Here is a 22,532-nt window from a genome sequence, read left to right as displayed (position 1 = left end):
TGGGGAAAAAAAAATATATATATATATGTATATAAAAAAAAGGTGTTATGCGAAAGATGGAACCTCATAATTTCATTAGTTGGGACTTTGAATCGGGAAGTAACAAAATGAGGAATCTCGCTCTGGGATTGTACAAACATAAGCTACGCCCTGAAACAGCCCGTTCAGTTGCTGTATGATTGCTCACTGCTTCCCGGGGGAAACAAACCAATTAGAATGACCTGAGGGTGTATCAACAGTTAAAACAGGGTAGGGACAGCCTGATTTGGGTTTCTAAGTCATGCTATTAAAAGATTTATTTTACCCATCTACTAGTGGGCTTGAAGGCTGATAGGAAGGTTCCAGTGACAGAGCAGTAATCAGCTTTGCTTGTATCATTCTAGTTCAGGCACAAAAGTCATGCATCAGGGAATCTTTCAAAGCAAATTTCAAACCAGCTATCGCTGTTAATGACTGCCCAGCTCAGTCCGGTAGTCTTTCAGTCCTGTGAGGAATACTTACTCAGGGAAGTTTTCCCATCAATTTCCATTAAGTCAATGAGTAAAAGCTATTTACTTGAGTAAGATTTGGTGCTATCAAGTCATCCCATCTGAATTATTAATTAAATTCCAGTGCACTACAGAAGATATCTATAGCACATGAGGCATTTTGCTTCCTAATTATCTGGCTATGTCACTTGTTATATAACTTCATGTCATGTGTTTGGAGCACATTTAGCCCTGATTTCAGGTGACTTTCACTTCTCTTAGACCAGTACTTTAACTGCTGCTACTGTAAAGGAAATACAGAGAGATTCCTGAGTTCCTCTTAATGGTAAGTGAAATCGTGCATAGATGCTGGATCTTTCAAGCTTTGCCTTTTTTTGAAGCAGCCAGAAAGCCTGGATACCTTTGTTGAAAGCAAGAAGCAGCGCCTGGAGGACCCTTCAGCTTCATGCCTGCTCCCACCTTGTATCTCTCCGATACCGAATCACAGATTAACCAGCACTAAAGAGTAAGTTCTTTTTTTTCACATGACATTCATGAGGGATTTCATGGTACTGTTCTACAAATGTCTTTGCTGTAGAGCCAGATGGGCCTTATGGCCCATGAGCATAAGTGACCCAGCATTGCTATTCGCATCCATCAGGAAGAGGATCCACATGGTTTTGGATGAGATTCATTCATCTTTCTGATGGACTACAGGAATTCAGAGTGCCACCACAATCCTGGTGTACTCTTCTACCCTCATACTGCATCCTTTCAATGTTCTTTCTTGCCCCCATCATCCTTAACCTGTATGGCCAGAGAATCCTACTAAAAGTGGGCTTTATTCAATTGCTTGGAATTTATTTTTTAGAACCGTTTTCACAAGGGACAGCTCCCAGTTTTATTGAACAAAATAGTGACTTTGCCATTCACTTCAGCAGCTCTTATTCTATAACTGCATATACAGCAGTGCTGGGGTGACCATCCTAAATGCCTCAGATATACGTGCTTTGTATTTCAGCAGCCGTATAATTAAACAGTTTGTGCCTTTCAGAGTGTCTTTGAGAGATGGTTATAATGCTTGAGCAAACAAGTGCCACGTAAATAATGATTCTGATTAGTATAATCACAAGATTAACATTCTATAAATAACCAGAGAGTCCAGGTCCCTTCTGTCACCCTTCTGTCATCAGTTTCGTGCTTTTACGATTTTGAGATGAGGCACTTCTTTGTGATTCACACAAGGATAAGCAAAGAATCAAACCCACAACGCGCTTCTGAAAACAATTTGGTTGTAGTAGTATTTAAATTCGGATAAAGTTCAAAAATCATTTAAGAAATAGCACACAAATTTTAAAATTCATAAAGAAGATTAAGCATCATTTTATTTATACTGGTGCAATTACAGAGTAACTTCAGTCCTTGAACTAACTCCTCGTTGTACCATTGAGAAAATCAGAGTTGGAGTCTGGAAAAGGCAGATGAGCTGAAAGTTACAGTGGGATCTGTAACATGTTGCAGATTTGATAAACATCATGATGGGTGTTGCCTGATTGTCATTGCTAGAAATACAATGAGCAGAGATATATTGCAGAGGGAATCAAGGATTATCCATCCTCAACACCTCCACAATTCGTTAAAAAAACCTTTCTATTTTTGTCGCCAGCAAGCCCTAAGGATCCACCCCCAACCTGATGTTTCTTAATTTGAGCTTGTTTTCCAGGTCATTAATTTGATTCCTTGGAGCTTTCAAGCCTTTGGTATTCTCTGTTAAAATATAATTGTGTCCATCAATAGTTATTTCCTTATGCTAGCTTTTCCTTTCATCTGCCTCAATTTTTGAAACAAAATTTTCTCACTTCTTTTCCACTGCAGTGATTGAGACCTGGATCACGCTGCATTTGTTATTAGTGTCTTCTGAGTCCACTTGAAAAAAATGTAATATTGTTTGATAATTCAGGTTTTCAACTGCCAGAGATGTGCAACTGAATATAGAAAAACGTATTTCCCAAAAGATTAGGGAGCTGGCTGAACTGTGTGATGATAAATTTCTGGAGAGCCCCAGATTGTTTTTAAGCGGTTAGGAGTGATTCTGTTCTCTAGAGGGTTAAGTAGAGTTTTATGGGGAGGCAGAAGAAAGGGAAAGCTGAAATTACACTTTTCAAGGGCATGGGGGAAAATAACACTTCAGCGGTAAAAGGTTGAAAGTCAGACTTTGCCGTTTGCTTCTTTATTCCCAAAGGTCCCACGTTTTCTTTCAGAACTCCTAAGTCTCTACATAGGACTTTGAGAAATGAGGGTGATCCAGCTACAAGTGTGATGATCATGTTCATCCATAAAGAAGGTGCTATGTCCCATGGTGGATGTTCTCACTCGAAGGAAGATTAGGTCTCTCCCATTACAGAATCACAGAATGTCAGGGATTGGAAGAGACCTCAAAAGATCATCCAGTCCAATCCCCCTGCCGGAGCAGGAACACCCAGATGAGGTTACACAGGAAGGTGTCCAGGCGGGTTTTGAATGTCTCCAGAGAAGGAGACTCCTCAACCTCCCTGGGCAGCCTGTTCCAGTGCCCATCACCCTCACTGAGAAGAAGTTTCTTCTCATACTTAAGTGGAACCTCCTGTGTTCCAGCTTGAACCCATTACCCCTTGTCCTATCATTGGTTGTCACCAAGAAGAGCCTGGCTCCATCCTCTTTACACTAACCCTTTATAAACATTAATGAGGTCACCCCTCAGTCTCCTCTCCTCCAAACTAAAGAGACCCAGCTCCCTCAGCCTTTCCTCATAAGGGAGATGCTCCGCTCCCTTCATCATCTTTGTTGCCCTACACTGGACTCTCTCCAGCAGTTCCCTGTCCTTGATCTCTGTGCCAGCAAGCCAAGTTCCCCAAGGCAGACTTCAGAGATTTTCATTGGGCTTTTTTATAGATACAAGACTCTTTGACAGAAAGACCATGATCTCTGGGCTAAAATTTGGAGGCATTCAGGAGTCTGGAGGAACCAGTAAAAGGCCACACCTGTGCTTTTGCAGCTCCCACTGGCTGCCTATCTATGGTTTAGGCATTTGAATATACTTTTCTCGTATTCTTTCCCTAAATATATGGGGTCAATAAAGCAAGTAAAGATGCACAATTAATTTTTAAAGGGTTACATGTCTAATATGGGCGATTGTATGCCTAATTCCCACAAGTTTCTCTGGCTTAGGTCTGTAATTGAGTATAGAAATATCAAATAGTTCATTCTGAACTTGAAAACCATTTGCATAACCAAAGAGCTGGTTTGTATTATGTAGTCATTGCATAAGCAACTAGTTCCCTCTCTGTTTGTTCCTTCCCTCATGCACACTGGGGCTGATGCCTTTTCCTAAATCTGATATGACTCTTAAAATAGAATTATGCAAACTACTTCTTCTGTATTTTCCTTGTTTCTGATATTTCACAGCAAATGAAAGAATAGATAATACCATGTTTTGTTCAAGTAACTCATAATACCTTGAAACACTGCTGTTAGGGTACATTTTTGTCAGATCAGCTGCCCACTTTGCAGGAGAGGATTATTTATGTATTTACTTGCTTGCCGGACCAATTTTTATTTAAGCATTAATTGTATGGGCTGCTGAATACCAGTTATATCTGAATACCTGATGGGTAAACCCAGTCCAAACAGAGCACTATTCACCAACATTTGGCAGTTTGTAACAACACAGAGAGTTATTTGCTGGTGCAAACTGAGAGTCTGAATCTCAAACTAGACTCAAACCAGTGAAACAGGCCTGTCGTCTAACAGGCATGCTAGAAGTCTGTCTGAGGCAAGCATTTCAGTCTGTTTTTCAAGATTTCCTGTTCCCTTTTGTTTGACCTTTAGTTAAAGATGCACCTGTACCTCGCAACATATATTAGCCAATCCCTCGGGTAGCCACAACAGCGTTCATTGGGGTTCATTCACGATGGAGGCAGCTTTCTGCATCTATGACAATGACTTCAGCTTCATTCAGTTGCTGCCATATGGTCCAAGCTAATGCAGGAGTGACCTTTCCCTGCTAACCCCCTGCAGAAAATCAGATACACCGTCAATGTGCAGCATTTCATTGTGGACAGGGAGAGGAGAGGCCAAGGAAAGCCAAGCGACTGGTACAGACAATGGCTTTGTCTCACTAATAGGCCAGAGATACCACAAGGAGTGGAGAAAGGAAGGGCAAAGAAAGGCAGCCTGAAATGTGAGGGTAGATGGAAATTCTCTCTCCTTCTCACTCTGACCTCTTGTTGCCTGCCTGCTTTCTTTCTGCCCTAAAAGAAACCAGGCTGAAAAAAAAAAAAAAAAAAGGCAGATGGGGATTCTTCTTATTCATTGATAATTGGCCTTTTCAGAGACAAAGATTAAACCCTGCAGCCACAAGACCATCAGTTCTGCTTGTTTTTTCCTTGCTCTTTTATTGTGTTTCTCCCTAGATTTTAAATATAGTTTAAATAACAATCATGTCAGCAAATTAGACCGTTGAGCCCTGGTAATTATTGCAATAAATTCATTCAAAATTAGCGATTACTGCAATCAAAGACCAGCTTCTTAGCCCATTAACAGCCCAAAGCAAAGTGACAATCTGGTTAACTGCTGGTAACAACCTATTTCATGGAGGTTATTGTTAACAGAAATACTTTGGCTTAAATCTGAGTGAGGTAACATTGCTAAATAAATTTTCAGTTCAGTTCCTCCAAAAACACATGAGATTATGTGGGCAATAGGGAAAAAAACAAAAAAAGAAAAAGAAAAAACCACCACCACTGAATGATAACCTTAAAGCATTGCTGGGTTTTTTTAGTTTGAGTTATACAGAAAAATAAAAATAAAAAAAAAAAAAACAAAAAAACAAACAAACAAACAAAACAAAACACAAAAAAAACCCAAACAAAAACCAAATAAAAAACCAAACAAACAAAAAAACCAAACCACAAAACACTTCTCAAATGCATTTTCCTCTGTGGTTAAGTCTTCCCACCCACAAAATGACTTGTGTGCCAGAAATGGGTAATTATGCCTATATCGTGGTTTGCCCCGTCTTACATTTGAGCCCAAAGATGAAGTGAACTAGTGAAGTTTTAACTATGGTACCTGCAGCCTTCTTAATTTTTTCTTGTACTGCTCTCTTAATCTCTCCACCTCCATGTAGCAGCTGAGAAATGTTGCTTTGATTGCTTTACACGTGCTTTAAATTTCCCCATGCAGTGGCAGAGCCTTGCATTAGCCCTGGCAATAGCCATAGATGTGCTGAGGAACATCACCAGTGCTGCAGGGTTGGATCCTAATGGGGACTTGGCCAATGGCTCACTTTCCGTTTTTCTTCTTTTGAGATAGATTTGTCAGAATCGGTTGCTCTTCCCTTTGCAAAGCTGTACCAGGGAGAAAGAAATGCTCCACACGCTTCCATGCACAGGGGCACAGAGAAGGACTTTGCTCTTTGCTCCCACCCGTATGTGCATGCTCAGGGTTCCCTGTGCAGGACGCTTGTCTGGGTGGCAGGAGGTTTGGATTCTGCTCCCGGGTGTTTCATTAATTGTTTGTGCTTTGCCTCTGTACAGTCCGCTAACACACGCACGTTTTCTTGGGGTAGTGCTTACTCTCCTTTGGAAAAGTTCAGAGTATTACTGTGCTATAGCTATGGTAACTTGTCTGAGTTCAAAGATGCCTTTTGGGGGTAAGAAAGCTAACTAATGGGGCTTTGAGTGGGAACTTTTTGGTGGGCATGTTGCAGGAGCACGTGTGCATAAAATCGGTCTCCTCGGAGAACTGCCAGCCTCTTCCAACCTGGTTGCTTTCCTTTGATTTTCTTCAGGCCCACCTGCTTTTTGAGCAGGACAGCATCCATATCAGTCCTACTGTAAGGCAATATGAATTCTGTGCTCATTTTATTTCTTTGGTCTGATGATCTTTAATATCAGAGAGTTTCAAATAAGACATTTTTAACTCTGCTTCAGTCAAATTAAAGTAGTTTTGAGTAGAAGAGCTGTAAAACCTGAAACATGGGGATTTGGGTTGATTCCACTCTGATTTCCCAGATAGGCTGAAATATTTTTGCATCTCAAAAGGTCTGAAGTAGGGGAATGACCAGAGCAGGTGTAGATATTGATACTGTTGGTGAAACTGCAAAGGAGACCAGACTGGAATGAGAGCGAGCTCCAGAATGAGTAGTAAGGAAGCTTGGGGTGCCTTCTCTTTCCCTGGTTACTTTAAGACAAAGTAGATCTATAATTCCTGACGCTGACTGAAGGTGCCTGGGAACAAAACATAAATTCTTGTTGACTTAATCTGTTATTGAAATTTTAGTCAATAATCATGAAAAGTAAATGATCGTGTAGCGCAATATTAGATGTCTAACAAAAGATTAAAATTCAGGTTGTCTTCATTGACTGAGCTAGGACAGTACATAAAATAAAAATCTATGAGTAGATTAACATGTTAAACAGACAGTGGGGTATTGGGTTTTGTTTTTTCTTTCTTGATGGATTTGAGGGGAGAAAGTTCCAGCACCTTTTTTTTTGTTTTTACTGTGTATCACAGCTGCCATTTCTAGCCAGCTAACAATTTCTGTACATAAAACAGACAATAGATTATCATATTACTTGAGCTTTCATGTCAAAACCACATTCATTTTCTGAATCACATTCAATTCATCAACCAATATTTGCTCAAGGGCTTTTGCCAGCTACTAGGTATCATTTTAATATAGTGTTGAACATTGTTTTTATTCTAGAGGTCAAGTAATTATTATCTTGTTATTGCTATGGTTATCATTTTGTAGTAGTTATAATTTTTTTTTTGTTTGGTTCACATGCCATGTGCTATTATGTTTTCTTGCAAAGGTTGCTTCTGTGGGCCCTAATCCACCTCTTAAAAAGATGCTTAATGTTAAACACAGAAATAGTCATACTTGATATGAAAGGAACTAACCCCATGCATAAAACTTTCCAGCACTTTGCTGAGTCAGAACCTCTGTGACCTCTCAAATGAAGACTGACTCAAATTAGCATTTAAATTGGGTACAATTTGTACTAATGCACTGGAAGTCATCCTCCAAAGGAGGAGGTTTCTGCAGCCATTGAAAAAGCAGAGGTGGCTGTTCTGTTTTCACTGCCTGTCCCCTTTTGACTTAGCTCCTAGGACGTGGGGACTGCAGGGCATATTTGAGGGTAGAGATGGCTTCTTCAGTAAATAAAATATAGAGCTTTGTGCTATGGAGGATTAACCAAGGTTATTGAAATGCAACTGGTTCTTACCTGTGTCCCAGGAGCAGCAGTAGCTCAGTGAAGAAGGTGGCAAAGAAAAGAGAAGAGAAGCTGTTCCCTCCTCCATTATCCCCCCTCTTGGACGAGCATGTGCACCAGCGGCACAGCAGTGACAACAGCTCCTTCAGCCAAGAGACCAACATCACAAACACCTCTCAGACCAGCAGCTCTTCCTCCTCTGTTTCTAAACACAGAAAGAATGAAAATAAACCCTCTTCTAACCCCAAAGGAATCTGTGTAAGTAACCGACCTCTGTTGCTGGAAGTGAACAAGATAAAATAAAAGTAACTTAGCTGTGTTCTATTTGATTTTTTTTTCCGGTATCTATTTTTAAATGCTTCTGTAGCCCCACTCAAGAGCAGTGAGGAATGGATCTTTGCAGAGCTAGGCATAAGCAACTGTCCTGATTTTGTCTGGGGTAGAATTAATTTTCTTCCTAGTAGCTGGTATAGTGCTGTGCTTTGGATTTCAAATGAGAAGAATGTTGATAATACACTGATGTTTTGGTTGTTGCCAAGCAATGTTTATAGCAAGACAAGGACTTTTCAGCATGAAAGCTGCGGGTGCACAAGAAGCTGGGAGGGGGCACAGCTAGGACAGATGACCCAGACTGGCCAAAGGGATATTCCATACCGTATGACATCATGCTCAGTATATATTTGGGGGGAAGAAGAAGAAAAGGGGGGACCTTCAGAGCGATGGCGTTTTGTCTTCCCAAGTAACAGTTACGTGTGCTGCAGCCCTGCTCTCCTGGGGATGGCTGAGCACCTGCCTGCCCACGGGAAGCGGTGAATGAATCCTTTGTTGTGCTTCACTTGCGTGTATGGCTTTTGCTTTACCTGCTAAACTGTCTTTATCTCAACCCACGAGTTTTCTCGCTTTTACTCTCCTGATTCTCTCCCCCATTGCATGGAGGGAGAGTGAGCGAGCGGCTGCGTGGGGCTGAATTGCTGTCTGGGGTTAAACCACGACAGCAACTCTTGCAAGTTCTGGTTTTTGGTCAGCATTAGACATCTACCTGGTGTTGTGTATCACTCCCTGAAAAACCCAGTCCCTGAGCCTCAAAGGAGAGCTTTTGCAGCCACCAACTAGCTGCAATCAGTCTCTTAACTCTATATCTACAACATACACATTTTGAAGATCAAACTTCAAGAGTTTTGGTGTCTATCACCTGAATAATTACCCCAAATTCTCAGCCAGAATGAAGCACTGTAGTTATACCGAATACTGCAACCTAAACTAAACAGATAATAAAAATATAACAGAAAGCTACCTGTCCATAGCACACTCAACATGGAAATATCTTTTCTCACATTTGCAGGCTCCCACCTTCCAGCAGTAAGGTTTATTTACACCTAATCTCCATGAGTTATGTATGTAAACTTTTAGATGCCAGGTAAATTTCCATGCCCCCACACCCCCACCCCCCCCAAAAAAAAAGAGAAAAAAAAAATCTATTAGGGCCATCTCCCCATCAGTGGTTTTCACATAGATAATTCTTGCTTGCTTGCTTTTCACCAGATCCAGGTGGGTTTTTGAAAATATAATACATAAAAAAGAGCCACGAAAAGACTAGAAGCTGCGTAGCAAATTCACTTAAAAAAGAGTAACATTTCGGATGAGTTTATCGTCCTCTTTTGGGTTAAACAGGGAAACTTCAGGGTTTTGGCCAATTTTTAAAAATAGTCCTCCCTCTAGAGTTTCAAACATATTATTTAGTATAAAACTGTATCTTGCTATGACTGTCAAAATTAAAAGACAAGAAGAAAATTCTGCCAGAGAAAAGGACATGCATAGCCCAGTTTTTCACAGTTCACCGCTTTGTGAGAGGTGGTTACCCTGCACTGTAATAGTAAAACTCACAAGTTGCGTTGGATCATAGGTGACAAATCACTTCACCTTATTCATTCATCCCTGTTGCTTTCTGATATCATTGTGTCACTTCAAGCTGCGAGAGTAATACACATGCCTTCAACTGAAATCAATGCCAAAATGAAGTGCATATGTCAGCAAATAAACAATGCTAGGTAAACAGCAGGGATACTTCCTCTCACTCCTAGCATTTCTAGTCAGATTTATCCTTGGTTTGTCTATTATCCTCATAAATGAAATATTTGTCTTCTAAAATATGTTAGACTTCTTTCCCTAGTTCGTTGGTTCAACTGTAATTTAGTTTATCTGGTTGTGGACCTAGCCTGCAAGTTGCAATTGCCTGATTTAAATGCTTCTGTTATGCTTCTGGTTTTATTCAATGCAAAGTCACAGCTCCTGCCTTCTGCTTTCCATTCTGCTCCCTGTTCTGTATAGCAAGGCTGAGGAAACCTTTCCTTGCTGAAATCCAGGCAGGCTTTTCAGACACCTTAGGTTTAGCTAATAATAATACAGAAAAAAAGGTTACATTAGTGTCATACACCTTGAATAGAGTTGAGTTTACATCCACTCCTTCTGCATTAGGTCTCCTCAGACTTGCTTTAACCCGCATCTCTAGTCCATAACACTGTGGTATCCTCGCCGACTTCACCTCAGAGTGTAAGTTAACGAGTTCAGGTTAATCTATTATAATAGGTTTATGTTCTAAAGGATGGAAAGGTGGCTTTGTGAGGTAACCTGGATGTAGCTGGGTGTATGTGAGTGCTACTTTGTGCCTTAGCCTTTAGGTTTTCTGGGTTTGGGGGGGTTGTTTGGGGGGTGGGGATGGTGGATGTGAGCACTTATATTGTTGGAAGGTCTTTCTTTGAACTACGAAGAGTTAATAATAGTCCTCTTTTTCTAGGAGGAAGAATCTCACAATACCCCAACAGCCAACACTCTTCTTGACACCAGCCATCTAGAAACAGACATCTGGTCTGCAATGCCAACGCTTTCCAATGGGAATTCTGAGCCCAGAAGACCTAAAATAACATTTGATGATGTGTAAGTATTATTGGATCTCTGTGCTAGCTGCATGTTATGTAGTGGGGATTTTTATGCAAGCAGAGCTCGCAGTGAGAGTATCTCTGATTACAATGCCAGCATTGGGCACCTGTGTGGGTAGCACTGCACAAAGGCACACACAGTTTTAATCTTTACAAATGAACTGTTGTCACTGATTAATGAAGACTCTGCTGATAAATGTTTTCAGATCGTGAAAGTTGGTTCACAGTAATTCTTCTTAATTTTTTTTTTTTTAATTTTAGCTCTTCTAATGGAAACTTCTTATACTTAATTAGTTTAAAATATTTTTCCTTTTCCTCTGTTCAGCACACATTAATGGGTCCTTTGGGTGGCCAGTTTCTACAGCTAGTTGTTTTGCATTTTGGTCACCCATCATATCTCTGCATGCAGCAGCTTCAGATTAATACCAGGTTAAGATTTAAAGAGATAAGTGGGCGTGTATGTTGAAATTGTTCTTGGCAGCAATCGGCAATTTTCTCAAACAATGTTTCTCCAACTGTATAAAAACAAAGACTTGAAATAATTGATTTTGTCTCTTTAGGCTTCACAATGCAGATTATTACATGCAAGAGGCTAAGAAGCTAAAGCATAAAGCAGACGCATTGGTAGGTCGTCACAGGTTTTTTTTGTCTCTTTCCACTATGGAGCTGGGTGTTACGAAAATGTACATCCTAAATGTCATCTAAAGCCTAAGAAACAAAGAGGAACCCTGCTATTGACTAAAGTATGCTTCAAATTGTACTCCATAAACACACTGTCCATGACAAGTCAAACCCTGAGCACCATTTCTAGCATTTAAAAACTAGTTTATAAAAAAAAAAGCTCCTTACAATAGCTGGTATCTCTTCCAAGGAGGAGCAACAGTCGTGCTGTTTATGAAGGATATAAGATAATTTCATGAAAGATGATGTGTTTTTGAAATTTGTTTTCCTATTCACTTTGAGTCTGAAAGTGTTGAAATATTCCATAACAGAAAGTCAAGAAAGGCAAATCACCCTCCACTCCATTATCTTGTGGTAAAACTGCTTGATATTTATAATCCAGTTGTTTCAAATTTGCAACAATTGATTTTTAAATAGTACACTCATTTTTATTGCATGCTTTTAGGCTGATAAATAAAGACTCAACACACTTTTTCCCAAAAAAAATCTTGCAATAAGGTACTTCAATTCTGGGAAAGCTTTTTCTCTCAGTTTACCCCAAGTGGAGCTCTGGTAAGATTGACCTAATTTTACAAAGTGTTTTGATTTGGATAAAACTACTTAACCTGACAGATTATACTCTATCATAGTTTGTTTAATCCAAGCTCCTGCTAGCCCTGAAGTGCCTTTAATAGCCATTTGCTTTGTAGGTAGGGACTTTGCTCCTGTATGCTACCTAGAATACAAACCAGCAGCTCGTTTAGGCAGGCCTAGTGGAACTTGACTTCTCTATTTATTTAAACTGAGATGTCTGAGGTGAAGTGTGGCCGTTCACTTCACCCCCCAAAATCACAACTGAAGAAAAACTGGGTGATTATTCATCTCTGTCTTTATTGTTTGTGGGGTTTTTGCCTGCATATTATATCATTCCACAGCAAAGATCTTGTCCTTGGAAATAAGTGGTTGTCCAAACAAAAAAAAACCCCAAGACAATCACATGCGATGTTTAAAAAAAATAAATAAATAAATAAATAAAAAAAAAACCAAAACAGAATGCCATTCCCTCCGCTGTTGGGGAGCTGAAGGAAGGCTGACAGGTCAAGCTGCTTGCTTCAGCTCTCCAACCTCCCTTATGACTTGGGGCAGTGTGTTGCCAAGTGTGTTTTCTGAAGGGGTGGGTCGAGGTTTTTGGCAGCTGCATGGCTGTCGGTGAGTTAGCAGCCATCCCTCCCGACCTGCCCGTTTACGGGAGGTGGCCTGTGCTGATTCCTGCGGCCCAGCTCAGCAGAGCGTGTTCAGCCAGAACCTTGACATCTGCAGGCAGGAGAGGCTGGCAGGAGCAGACTGACATCTCCCACCGCTGATTGACCTTTAAAGAAAATACACATGGCTCTGGCACAGAGATGCCTGCTCCACACTAGCAAATATTTACAGGGTCAGGCTCCTGATGATCTCAACATGCCGTGTCAATCCACTGCCCTCCACGGCCTGATTCACTCAGAAAGTGTTGACCTGTCTCCCGTCCTCTTACCTTTGACGATGCCTTGCGGAGTCGGGGCTGTTTCTCAAGCGGAACTAAGAGGAGCAGGCACAGCACATCATGCTGCTGCCTGCAGGCAGACCCTGCCTGTCACCCACAGTTTGACACCCCAAGTGCTCTTATGGGAATGTGAGGCCATCTGCCACAGAACAACTTGTTGGCAGACATAAATACCCACGAACAAAGTATCTGCTTTTTCTTTCCGCTATTTGGGTGTCAACTCTTTTTTCCACCCAATGCAGCTGCACGCAAATTATCTCCGTGTAACACATTTGCTGTGCAATCCCGTAGTGTTAGTTGTCCTATGGAAACAATTGCTTCTGGTTACTTGGTGCTGACATGACAAAGCACACACGGCACAGAAAGATGTGTTGCAGTGGCTGGAAAGATAGTGGCATGTGACCTCAAAATGTGTCAGCAAATGTTAATGAGATTTGTGGCAATGCTGTTCCTGAGCTTGTACAGAAAACAGATTTCTAGTGAAGGACAGGACATTTTGTGTCCTACGGGAGCGACCCCATGAAAACCTGCCCTTGTCTGGGACAGCAGTAAGGAATCAACTAATTTGGATGGGCTGCTGCACTGGCAACTGACTGCACCATATGGAAGAGATCTTGGAGACCTTGCTCTGCTTTCTGCCGAGCCGTGATGAGCTGGAGTAATTGCACCCACTCCACTAGAGTCAGCGTCAAGCAAAGGGCAGGATCGGATCCCATTTCTGGTTCAAACCTGTGTGTCTGTACTAAACCTGCTTGCAGCCAGATTCCTTTTTTATACTACAAAAGTCATTTCAGGAGGCTCAAGGCAAGGAATTTTAAGAATATACTGAGAAGTGGCCATTGGAATAGAGAGAAAACATTTAGAAATATTTCCCTTTTTGTGATCATTCAACTAATACCTGTCCGTTATACAAAGGCTTTGTACATCATTAGTGCACAAGATCAGAACTTGAAATTAAAGGTATGCAGAGGGAACTTGGTATGCGGATTGCTTAGAAGTAGCCTCAAAAGCAAATATACTGTTACCTTGGACAAATACTAAACATTCTGCTTAGTATGTTGCTAGGATAGGCTTCCATTTTGTGAGTGGAAAACATATGCAGATGCACCAAAAATATTTTGATAGAGACATAGAAAGAAATTTTAAAATTATTTGAAGTATATAGGATCTCTTATATCAAATGCCACATTAGTAGAATTCTTATATCTAGCTATCAAAAATTGAAAATGTTAAATACTGTTATAAAATACTTACTATAAAAATGTCATCTATAATATTCATTACACATAAAAAAAGAAATCAGTATGTCTAAGTCAGTTTAATCACAACCATTATAAGGGCTAAAACCTTTTGCAATAAAATCCTAGTAAAATAAAATATTTAACAGTGCTATATTTTCTCTTTTTTTTCCTGCTCTTTCAGTCACCACATAAGTGATGAGATTTTTTTGGTTTTTTTGGTCAACAGTTAACACAGAATGTGACAGCTGACAACTGGCATGGAGTTGTTACTTAACCCTTGCATAGTGACATTCGAACCTAGTTCATATATTGAGGAGCAATGTGGATTTATTCAAACATGCTTAGTGTCCCTCATTGCCTGTGTAAATCCATGCATGCCAAAAGACGTACATTGACTTTCCTTTGTGAACTGTCTGGCTATAGACGACCTGAAAAGATTTGGTAAAAACGTAAACCCTGCCTTTATTACTGTATAAATTCAGTCTTAACTACCAGCATCACTTTGCTCTCATCCTAATGCTAGTGTTGCTTTGTATTATGATTTATTTACCTAGAATTTAAAGCTGAAGGATTTTCATTCTCATTTCAGCTGGAGAAGTTCGGCAAAGCAGTGAATTATGCTGATGCTGCCCTCTCCTTCATCGAGTGCGGGAATGCTATGGAGCGAGATCCATTAGAAGCTAAATCTCCATACACCATGTACTCAGAGACTGTGGAACTCATCAGGTTAATGTCCTTTCTGTGATCATTTTCATAATCTCATTTCAGTCATAATTAGAACCTGCTATGTTTTAAAAAATACCATTTCGACGTATTAATGATTTGTCCAAGGCATCTTCATCTCAGAAGTCATCATAATTAGTTCTTGCCATTTTATTAATGTCATGGAAAATTTATAATTGATGGACACTGCTTTTATAAATTATCCCCTTTAGAGGTTATAATGTGAGTGTTATAATTTGCAATATTCATAAAACTAAAATTGAAATGTAGTGGGTGGAAGTAAAGTATAGTAATTTCACTGTTTGGCAATGACACTTGTCTTTTAAAAGGTGTAGTTTTATAATTCAAAACATTAAAGTGAGTCTATCAGGATTTATATTACAGACCCTGTTTTCAGAGGTTTATAACTTGGCTGTTAAAAAAAAAAGGTTAAATCGGCACATGAGATCATAGCCAGAGAGGAAGCATTCCGCATGTATTGTATTTAAAAAGTATATTATTTAATGCTAAAGGAATGTGAACCAGCTGAATTAGTTTTAATACAGTTTTGTAGACTCATAGGCGAGAATGTGAATGAAAGAGCCTTTACTTACTAATAAAATGTCTGAATTATTATTTTAAAACCTGTTACTGTTCCCTATAGCTGTTTCATAGTGTTGACTCTGTAGAAATAATGGTCTCCTGAGTAACTAAGGGCTTGTTTGCTTTACTTGTGCAAATTATCAAAGTGAAATCAAACAGGATTAAATTTACCTGTAAGTAGAACAACAGGATTTTTCCTCTTCACTGTGATGCACCTTCGCTTTCCCCAGTGTATACTGGGAATATCACCATTAATGTCAGTGTAATTACTGGCAGTTTACACAAGGGAAAGAAAAGGAGGCAAGTCAGGCCCTAAATGTTTGTGTTTTAATATGTCAAATGCGGCACTTTTTAACCTGCAAGATTTTAACATGCTGGATTCACTATTAGGGACTGCCAAAAATAATGCACGTTTTACACATTGAATAAGCTGGTATTTACATAGTAAAATATATCAAATCTTAAGAAGCTTTTACTCTCAGGTAAATAATATGCCTGTTAAATATTTAAATACATGTTTTTACATTTTACACTTCATAAAGAGAAGAAAATCTAAAGAGATTGCTCAACAAAAAAATGATGATAAATTGTATTTAAAGAAATTTTTAAAGAAGTGAGTGCTTCTTCACAGGAGCCTGCATTTATTCTTACATTTTAAGAAAACGACATGTCACAGTTGAAAATGTTGTTCTTCAGTCCAACAGTCTGTTCAGAAGTGGATGGACCAAAAATCTTCACTTATTCAAGAGCCACAGGCTACATGATAGATTGACCTTGGCATGGAAGCAGCAACTGAACTGCTTTTGGATTGCTTTTTGAACTGCTTTTGGCTATAGAAGAATCTGGAGGGCTTTATTATAGTACATCTCCAATTTCTAAATAGCTAAAGTGAGACTAATTCCACCACCTACCATCAAAGGTAGAGCTTAATTTACCAGTTCTTGTATAGCACCTTATAAGCAGCCAGTGAGAGACTGATTTGCCCGTTTAATTGCTGTCAGTGGTCACACATGGAGAAAGGTGGTTGCCCAGATGAGCTGCAGGCTGGTGCAAGTTCAGTAAACTCCGCGGACAAATACACAATTCTTGTGGGCTACAGTGGGTGCTGAATGTACAAACCAAATATGCAGCCATGCACACACACCTTCTCAATGTAGCTCCTAATGTTAACATAGATTTTTACTGTGAGATAAGAAAGAGAAGGAGATATTTCTTATTTTTACTCCTCCCTTCATCAGAGGCACCGTTTTTCCTTTTCGTATTTGTTTTCCCTGAGCATCTTCATCAGACACCAATTTGTGAAAGCAAGTGAAGTATCAAAGAGATTTGGAATACCAGATCTGACCGACAAAGGTTGTTTAAGTTAATGGTAATGCTAAAATCCGTGACATAATACTGAAAATCCCAAAGAGACATATATCTTTGTGTTTGATCCAATTCATTCAGTATGACTGGAAAAACAATACCAGAGAGCAGGTGTGATAGGACATGGAAGAAGCACATCAGGGGGTGTGCTACAGCTGCAGGAGGATGATGGGGGTGATGGGAGGAAGGCAGAGAGAGAGCAGCACTGCCTGCACTCCATTACCTCCGTGTAAATGAGAACTCATCAAGACTGCCTGGGTACCTTAAAACTTTCTTACGCAACGCTGAACCCTATTACTTATTCTAACACAAGTACCTGTGAAATTGCATTAGGGCTCAGAACAATGATTTTATGCGATGAATTGATTTTCAAGAGGCTAAATGCATGGAATGGAGTGCGCTTAGTTAAAAAAAAAAAAGAGAGAAGAGGTAGGAATACTCAATCTTTGATCACCCAAATGCTGGACAGAAGCAATTAAATAGAGAGGTAAGACCAAGTACACAAGACTCATAAATTAATGGACTCAAGAATTCGAAAAGCTGCAAACAAGATCTTTCCTATATTTAAAACTGTTTTCTATATAAAATATATTAAAAGCTCTGAGGAAGCATTTATGAGAAGGATGTTGAAGGTATTATTCAAGCCCGAAGTAGTATACGTAAAACCTGGTTATATATTACTCTGCTCTTCAGTACATACATACAGACCCAGGATCTTATGCTTCTGCCCAACGCTCATCACAATGTTTGCAGGAGTCAGCCTGATGGCTGGCTGTGATACATTAATATGCCCAGGAATAGTTCTCCTTGTTGGCCTAGAAAATGGGTTGATGATTTACTTTAGCCCTTCAGATTTTAAGTGGTTCTTTCTGTCGAATTTTACATTGATCTAATCGTTATAGAACAATGTGGTCATTATTGCAGTTGGAGAAGAATATCTATGTGTGGCTGTTATTTTTCAGAGTGTCACTTGTATTCCTGGAAACATCTTAACTCTCAATTTCTTCTCTCCCCACCTTCCTGACAAGGTATGCAATGAGACTCAAGAATTTCACAGGCTCTTCTGCCACGGAAGGGGACAAGAAATTAGCAGTTTTATGGTAAGTCCCATTGCGACAATGAGACAAGCAGCTAAAATCTTAAGGAGGACTTTAGAAGTACTGAATTACTTAAGCAGCTTACAGAAGATCATTATTCTTGTTTTCCATTAAACTATTAAAGGATAACTAATGGATTTCTTCAGCAGCTGACTAAACATTTATTCTTCTAATTTATACTCTTATCAAGATGGGATTTTAATGCTTTTGACCACTTTTTTTTCTTTCTCCATTTGCTTACATTTCAAAATCTAACCTTAGAACAGAAACTGCAAAATATAGGTCAGCATATTTTTTTTCACAGCCTATAGGTTTCATTAAGCAATGGAATTAACATAATCCTTTCCTAATTACCACAGCTACCGATGCTTATCACTTCTCTACTTGAGAATGTTTAAACTAAAGAAGGACCATGCTATGAAGTACTCCAGATCTCTGATGGAATATTTTAAGGTAATCTTTATTCCATTTAATTTATTGATGTGAAATGAAATTCATACCAGCACTGAGAGCTCTCACAAGTATAACTGCAGTACTTAAAAGTCCCACATTTAACCTCTCCCCTGGGAAATGCAGGCAGGATGACTGTCAGGGAGTGGGGACAGAAGTGATTTGGGGGATTTTTGGATTAGTCACTTGATTCAAAGGACCATACTCAGTAATTCTACTAAAATAACATTATTCTCAACACCATGTAGTGTTTACGCAAGTTTCTGTAAAGGAAACTGATTCTTTCAAGATTTTAATGTGCAGGTGATTATGAACTGACCTCCAGTGAACCATAATAAAGCAATTAGTTAGGCTTTAGTTAGTTAAATTTAGATTTTCAATTCAGTGATATTTGCTCAAGCTTATTGCACACTCAGAGATTTCTCCTTTTATTTCTGTGGAACTTCAAATTGCCTTATCCACATCTTGAAAGATTGCCCTTACCTTGAATTGAGTGGAGATCAGCTGATTGTCATGACTCGATGATGTTTTCCTTTACCTTGTCAAATGCTGTTTACCCAGTGTAAGAATGACAAGTCCTCACCATTCCTAAATTAATAGCGAAACAGAATCTTTCTTCAGCTCTGCCAAGGTTTTGATGTTTATATTTTACTGGTTAATGCTATTTGAAGCATACATTAATTCTTGTGCTTTATTACTACATATTATTCTGTAATTATGTAATTATACTGGTTTGTCAGCCCATCAGTCTTTTTTTGTTGGGTTTTTTTTCAGCCTCTGTGAATTTGTTCCAGGCTTTGACATATTAGTACTGCAAACCGGTAAAATGTTTAACACTGCAGTTTTAATATTTTCATGTAAATGATGCTAAAATGGTCCTTCTGCTGTAAACCTCCAGAACTATCACGCTAACAACCACCACTTAGTCCTGACATCCCTACTGTCCTCTGTGTGTGTGTGTCTCTCTGTTAACTTCAGCAATGTTACTCCTGATCTTCTGCTTAAATTGAGGCTCTTCTGAAGTCCTTAGGAGCGCCTTTGTTGTACTCAACAGCGTTTTCAGTCAGGGATTTGCACAACAAATTAAATTTGAACTAGACACATTTGTAGCCTCAGCATTTTCATGAAATATACTCCATCCACTTCAGTTTTTTCCAGGATGGATGCAGGTTGTCTCTTAAAATAAGGTTATTAGACAAATCATTTGATAAACTTTTTCTGTAGAAAGTAATGAATTATTTAAAAAAAAAACAATAAAAAAGAAGGCAGGGGGGATTCTTTCATCCCTTAAAGTCACTTTCTCTAACTGTGCAAATAGGTACAATGAAGAACATATTACTACTCCCAGCATAAGACCATTTTACTGCATCCGCACAGAGAAAATGTCTTTTAACCTAAATAAAAATAAGAGAAAGAAATTTAAAATGTAATAAAATAGACAAATCTGGAATGCTGGTTTTAGGCATCCAGTTGGAGCTGAGTATTTCGGCTAATGTTACTGTGTGTGCGCTATGGGCACTGTAACTCATTTGCTAGAAGTAGTGTTTGAGTGTGTGCAGATTATATGTTCAGGATCTTTTTGTAGTAAAGGCGTAGGAGGGGAAAAGAAAAGAAAAGAAAGGGAGCTATTAACTACACGTTAGTTTTGTGTTGCTGCACAACGTTCTCTGTGTTCACTAGAAAGAATCTGTAATACGAATGAAATAGATTAACTATTTGAATAGGGTTGTTATTCAAAATTTTGCACAATTTTAACTGTGACAAGCAGCTCACTGGTTGCAGCAGAGCTGGAGAGGAATTTTTTGGCAGAATTGTTTTTCATACTTTTCCTCAGAAATGCTGCTTTGCCCAAATTGAAACCGTTTGTGGACAGAACTGGTTCTGATTAATTTCCAATTAAAAGTTTCAAATTTATATTTTCGACATTTCAGAACACAAAATAACCATTTAATCATAAAAGCAGTTTTGAAATTTAGAGACAATGTGGAGCAAAATATAACTAAAATGACAAATTTTAAAAATTTAAATAAAACTTTTTAGATTAGCAAAAGTGGCATCCTTTGATGTAATTCACCTAAAAGTTTGAGGAAGATTTTTATGGTTTTGAAAATGTGTTGTCAATAATCATTGGCAAAAAATATTTCAAGTGTTTTCATTGTCAAGTAAGTATCTCCAACCAAGATGTCTCCTTAATCTTGAGAGATCTAGTGTTTGTCTCCAGATACTGTCGGAAGCAATCCCCAGGCAGTAGAAACTAACATCGAAGCTGCTTCTTCATCCCTGAAGACTTTTCAGGGGAGTTTAGGATTTCCCTCCTTCTTACGTACCCACTTCTTTGCGTGGGTGGCAAAAATATAATACGTACGACATACGCTCTGTACTGCAAAACACCCGATTTCATGCTCACATCTTCAATGAAACACAGTGTTGTGCTGTATAGGCACACACAGGTAAAGCCAGTATCGTGGTTTGGTCGGTGTTTTCGGCTTTGGTCAATAGCGTTTGGCAAGTCGAGCTGTGTTTTAGAAGCCACGCGTAGGATTTTGCTCCCAGAGCCAGCTGTGTGACCTTGGGCCATGCCCTGGACTGCTCTGTGCTCCACTGAACCTCTGTGCCTCAGATGCAAAATAGCAATTACAATAACCAGATGAATCTTGTAATAGTGATGGTAATACTTTGCAGAGAACTTGTAAAATTGGATTGAATTTTCACTGTGCATGCTGACTCCTTTGCAAGGGAGCTCAGAGTGATTGTTTTCAGAAAGCAAACATAGATAGCTGCAGCCCTGATGCTATCACTTTTTATGGGAACTAAGTAAGGTACCACCCAGTCTGAGCAAAACTGGAAAAATCTGGGCTTTATTCTTGCTGGGCGATCTTTTTGTACAGGGTTGTACAAGGTGCTACACAGACGTGAAAGGCAGAATGAGTAAGCAGGTAAGGAAAGTCAATTTGTGCAAATAAAATACATAAAAACAAGGGCATTTAAACAGATCCTTACTAAAAGTTTTATTTCTACTGCTATCTGAATCCTAAGCCACCTTCCCTGGCAACTTGGGAGGGATTAATTTTGTTAAGGCGTCAACCCAAATTCTTTTTGTTTCTTACTAAAAGATTGCAAGTCCCCCTAAAGATAAGTCATTTGCACTCTGAAGAAATTACTTTGTAGAAAAAGTTTCAGTAGTAATTAAACCACTTCTTTGTGAACTACTTCTGCTTTTACTGGAACTTTACTGTATTCTGTCTTTCATCAAGTGACTTTCAAGCTACTGGTTGGAACCTACCAATCGTCCACCAGCCATTTAATTATGGGACCGATGTGCAGAGCTGTTCTGCTACGTACGCTATAGGTCTTGCAACAAAACCAGGGAGAGTGGAGCCTTGTGTCATCAGTATTCATGTACTCGCGTCACCTTTATTTACATTTTGGTTTTGTACTTACAGAACTCTTCAAAAGCCTCACAGGCCCCCTCACCTTGGGGCGGCAATGGAAAGTGAGTATTTTCTGCTGAGTGCTTCTGTCTGGGAACAAGTGGTTCCAAGAGGGGGGGGAAATGTTTTGGTGCCTCTAAAGGCAAAGGACAGGACATGACTCAGTGGTTTTGGAGCTACAGGTATGTTTCAAATACGTAGCAGGTAGAAAATGTTCATCAGGGCTACAGAACTGATCTTACAGCTGCCTTGGGCTTGTGGGGGTGAGGGGCTCCCACTGGACTGAATCACGTACCCATGTGAGCCGTCCGGTGTGGGTGGGAAGGAAGAGCTGAAACACCTTCATCTTTGTGCGAAAATCAGCCATGCTGGGTCTGTGCTGAATTCTTTGACGGTTTGCTTCTCGAGCCAAATGAAGGCCATAAAAATATCTGTTAATTAGCTAGCAAGTACCATGTCATTTCAGGAAGCCAAAGTAAAGTTAACCTTCATTGCAATGATTTTTCAATGATTCGTTCAGTAATGAAAGACCAATGAATGTTTCACTGATATATGGTAAGTGCTGAAGGTGTAATAGTGGTGAAAATGTGAAGGCACTTAGTCAACCAATTATCAGTGGCTTTATTCTAACATTAAAACACCTTCGCCTCAGATATGAAGTCGGGATAATGCAGTTAAGATCTGCTGTTCAGTGGAGGTGCATTGCTTCTGCAACCTTGCCTTTATCTTGCAATGTCTTTTGCCACCTGACATATCACTCCTGCTCATTTCTCCTGGCCAC

At 39.5% G+C, this 22,532-nt stretch overlaps 1 protein-coding gene across 3 annotated transcripts in view; it reads left to right on the top strand.

Moving 5' to 3' along the window:
* The window catches only part of AFF2 (ALF transcription elongation factor 2), a 333,893-nt gene that overhangs the window by 300,254 nt on the left and 11,107 nt on the right, over positions 1-22,532 (top strand). Inside the window, exons 12-19 of one of the 3 annotated variants that reach the window (XM_065643139.1) lie at positions 872-993; positions 7,750-7,984; positions 10,521-10,660; positions 11,223-11,286; positions 14,693-14,829; positions 17,802-17,873; positions 18,230-18,323; positions 21,764-21,813. In XM_065643139.1, coding sequence (XP_065499211.1) covers positions 872-993; positions 7,750-7,984; positions 10,521-10,660; positions 11,223-11,286; positions 14,693-14,829; positions 17,802-17,873; positions 18,230-18,323; positions 21,764-21,813 — 914 coding nt within the window. Of the gene's footprint in view, positions 1-868; positions 994-7,749; positions 7,985-10,520; positions 10,661-11,222; positions 11,287-14,692; positions 14,830-17,801; positions 17,874-18,229; positions 18,324-19,094; positions 19,142-21,763; positions 21,814-22,532 lie in introns of those variants that run through there. The other 2 variants (XM_065643137.1, XM_065643140.1) reach the window with 2 other exon arrangements.

The sequence above is a fragment of the Caloenas nicobarica genome, chromosome 12 (assembly GCF_036013445.1).
Source record: "Caloenas nicobarica isolate bCalNic1 chromosome 12, bCalNic1.hap1, whole genome shotgun sequence".
In the NCBI taxonomy this organism is placed as follows: Eukaryota; Metazoa; Chordata; class Aves; order Columbiformes; family Columbidae; genus Caloenas; species Caloenas nicobarica.
Note: the sequence above shows the minus strand (reverse complement) of the source record. Positions and strands in the feature narration are given on the sequence as shown.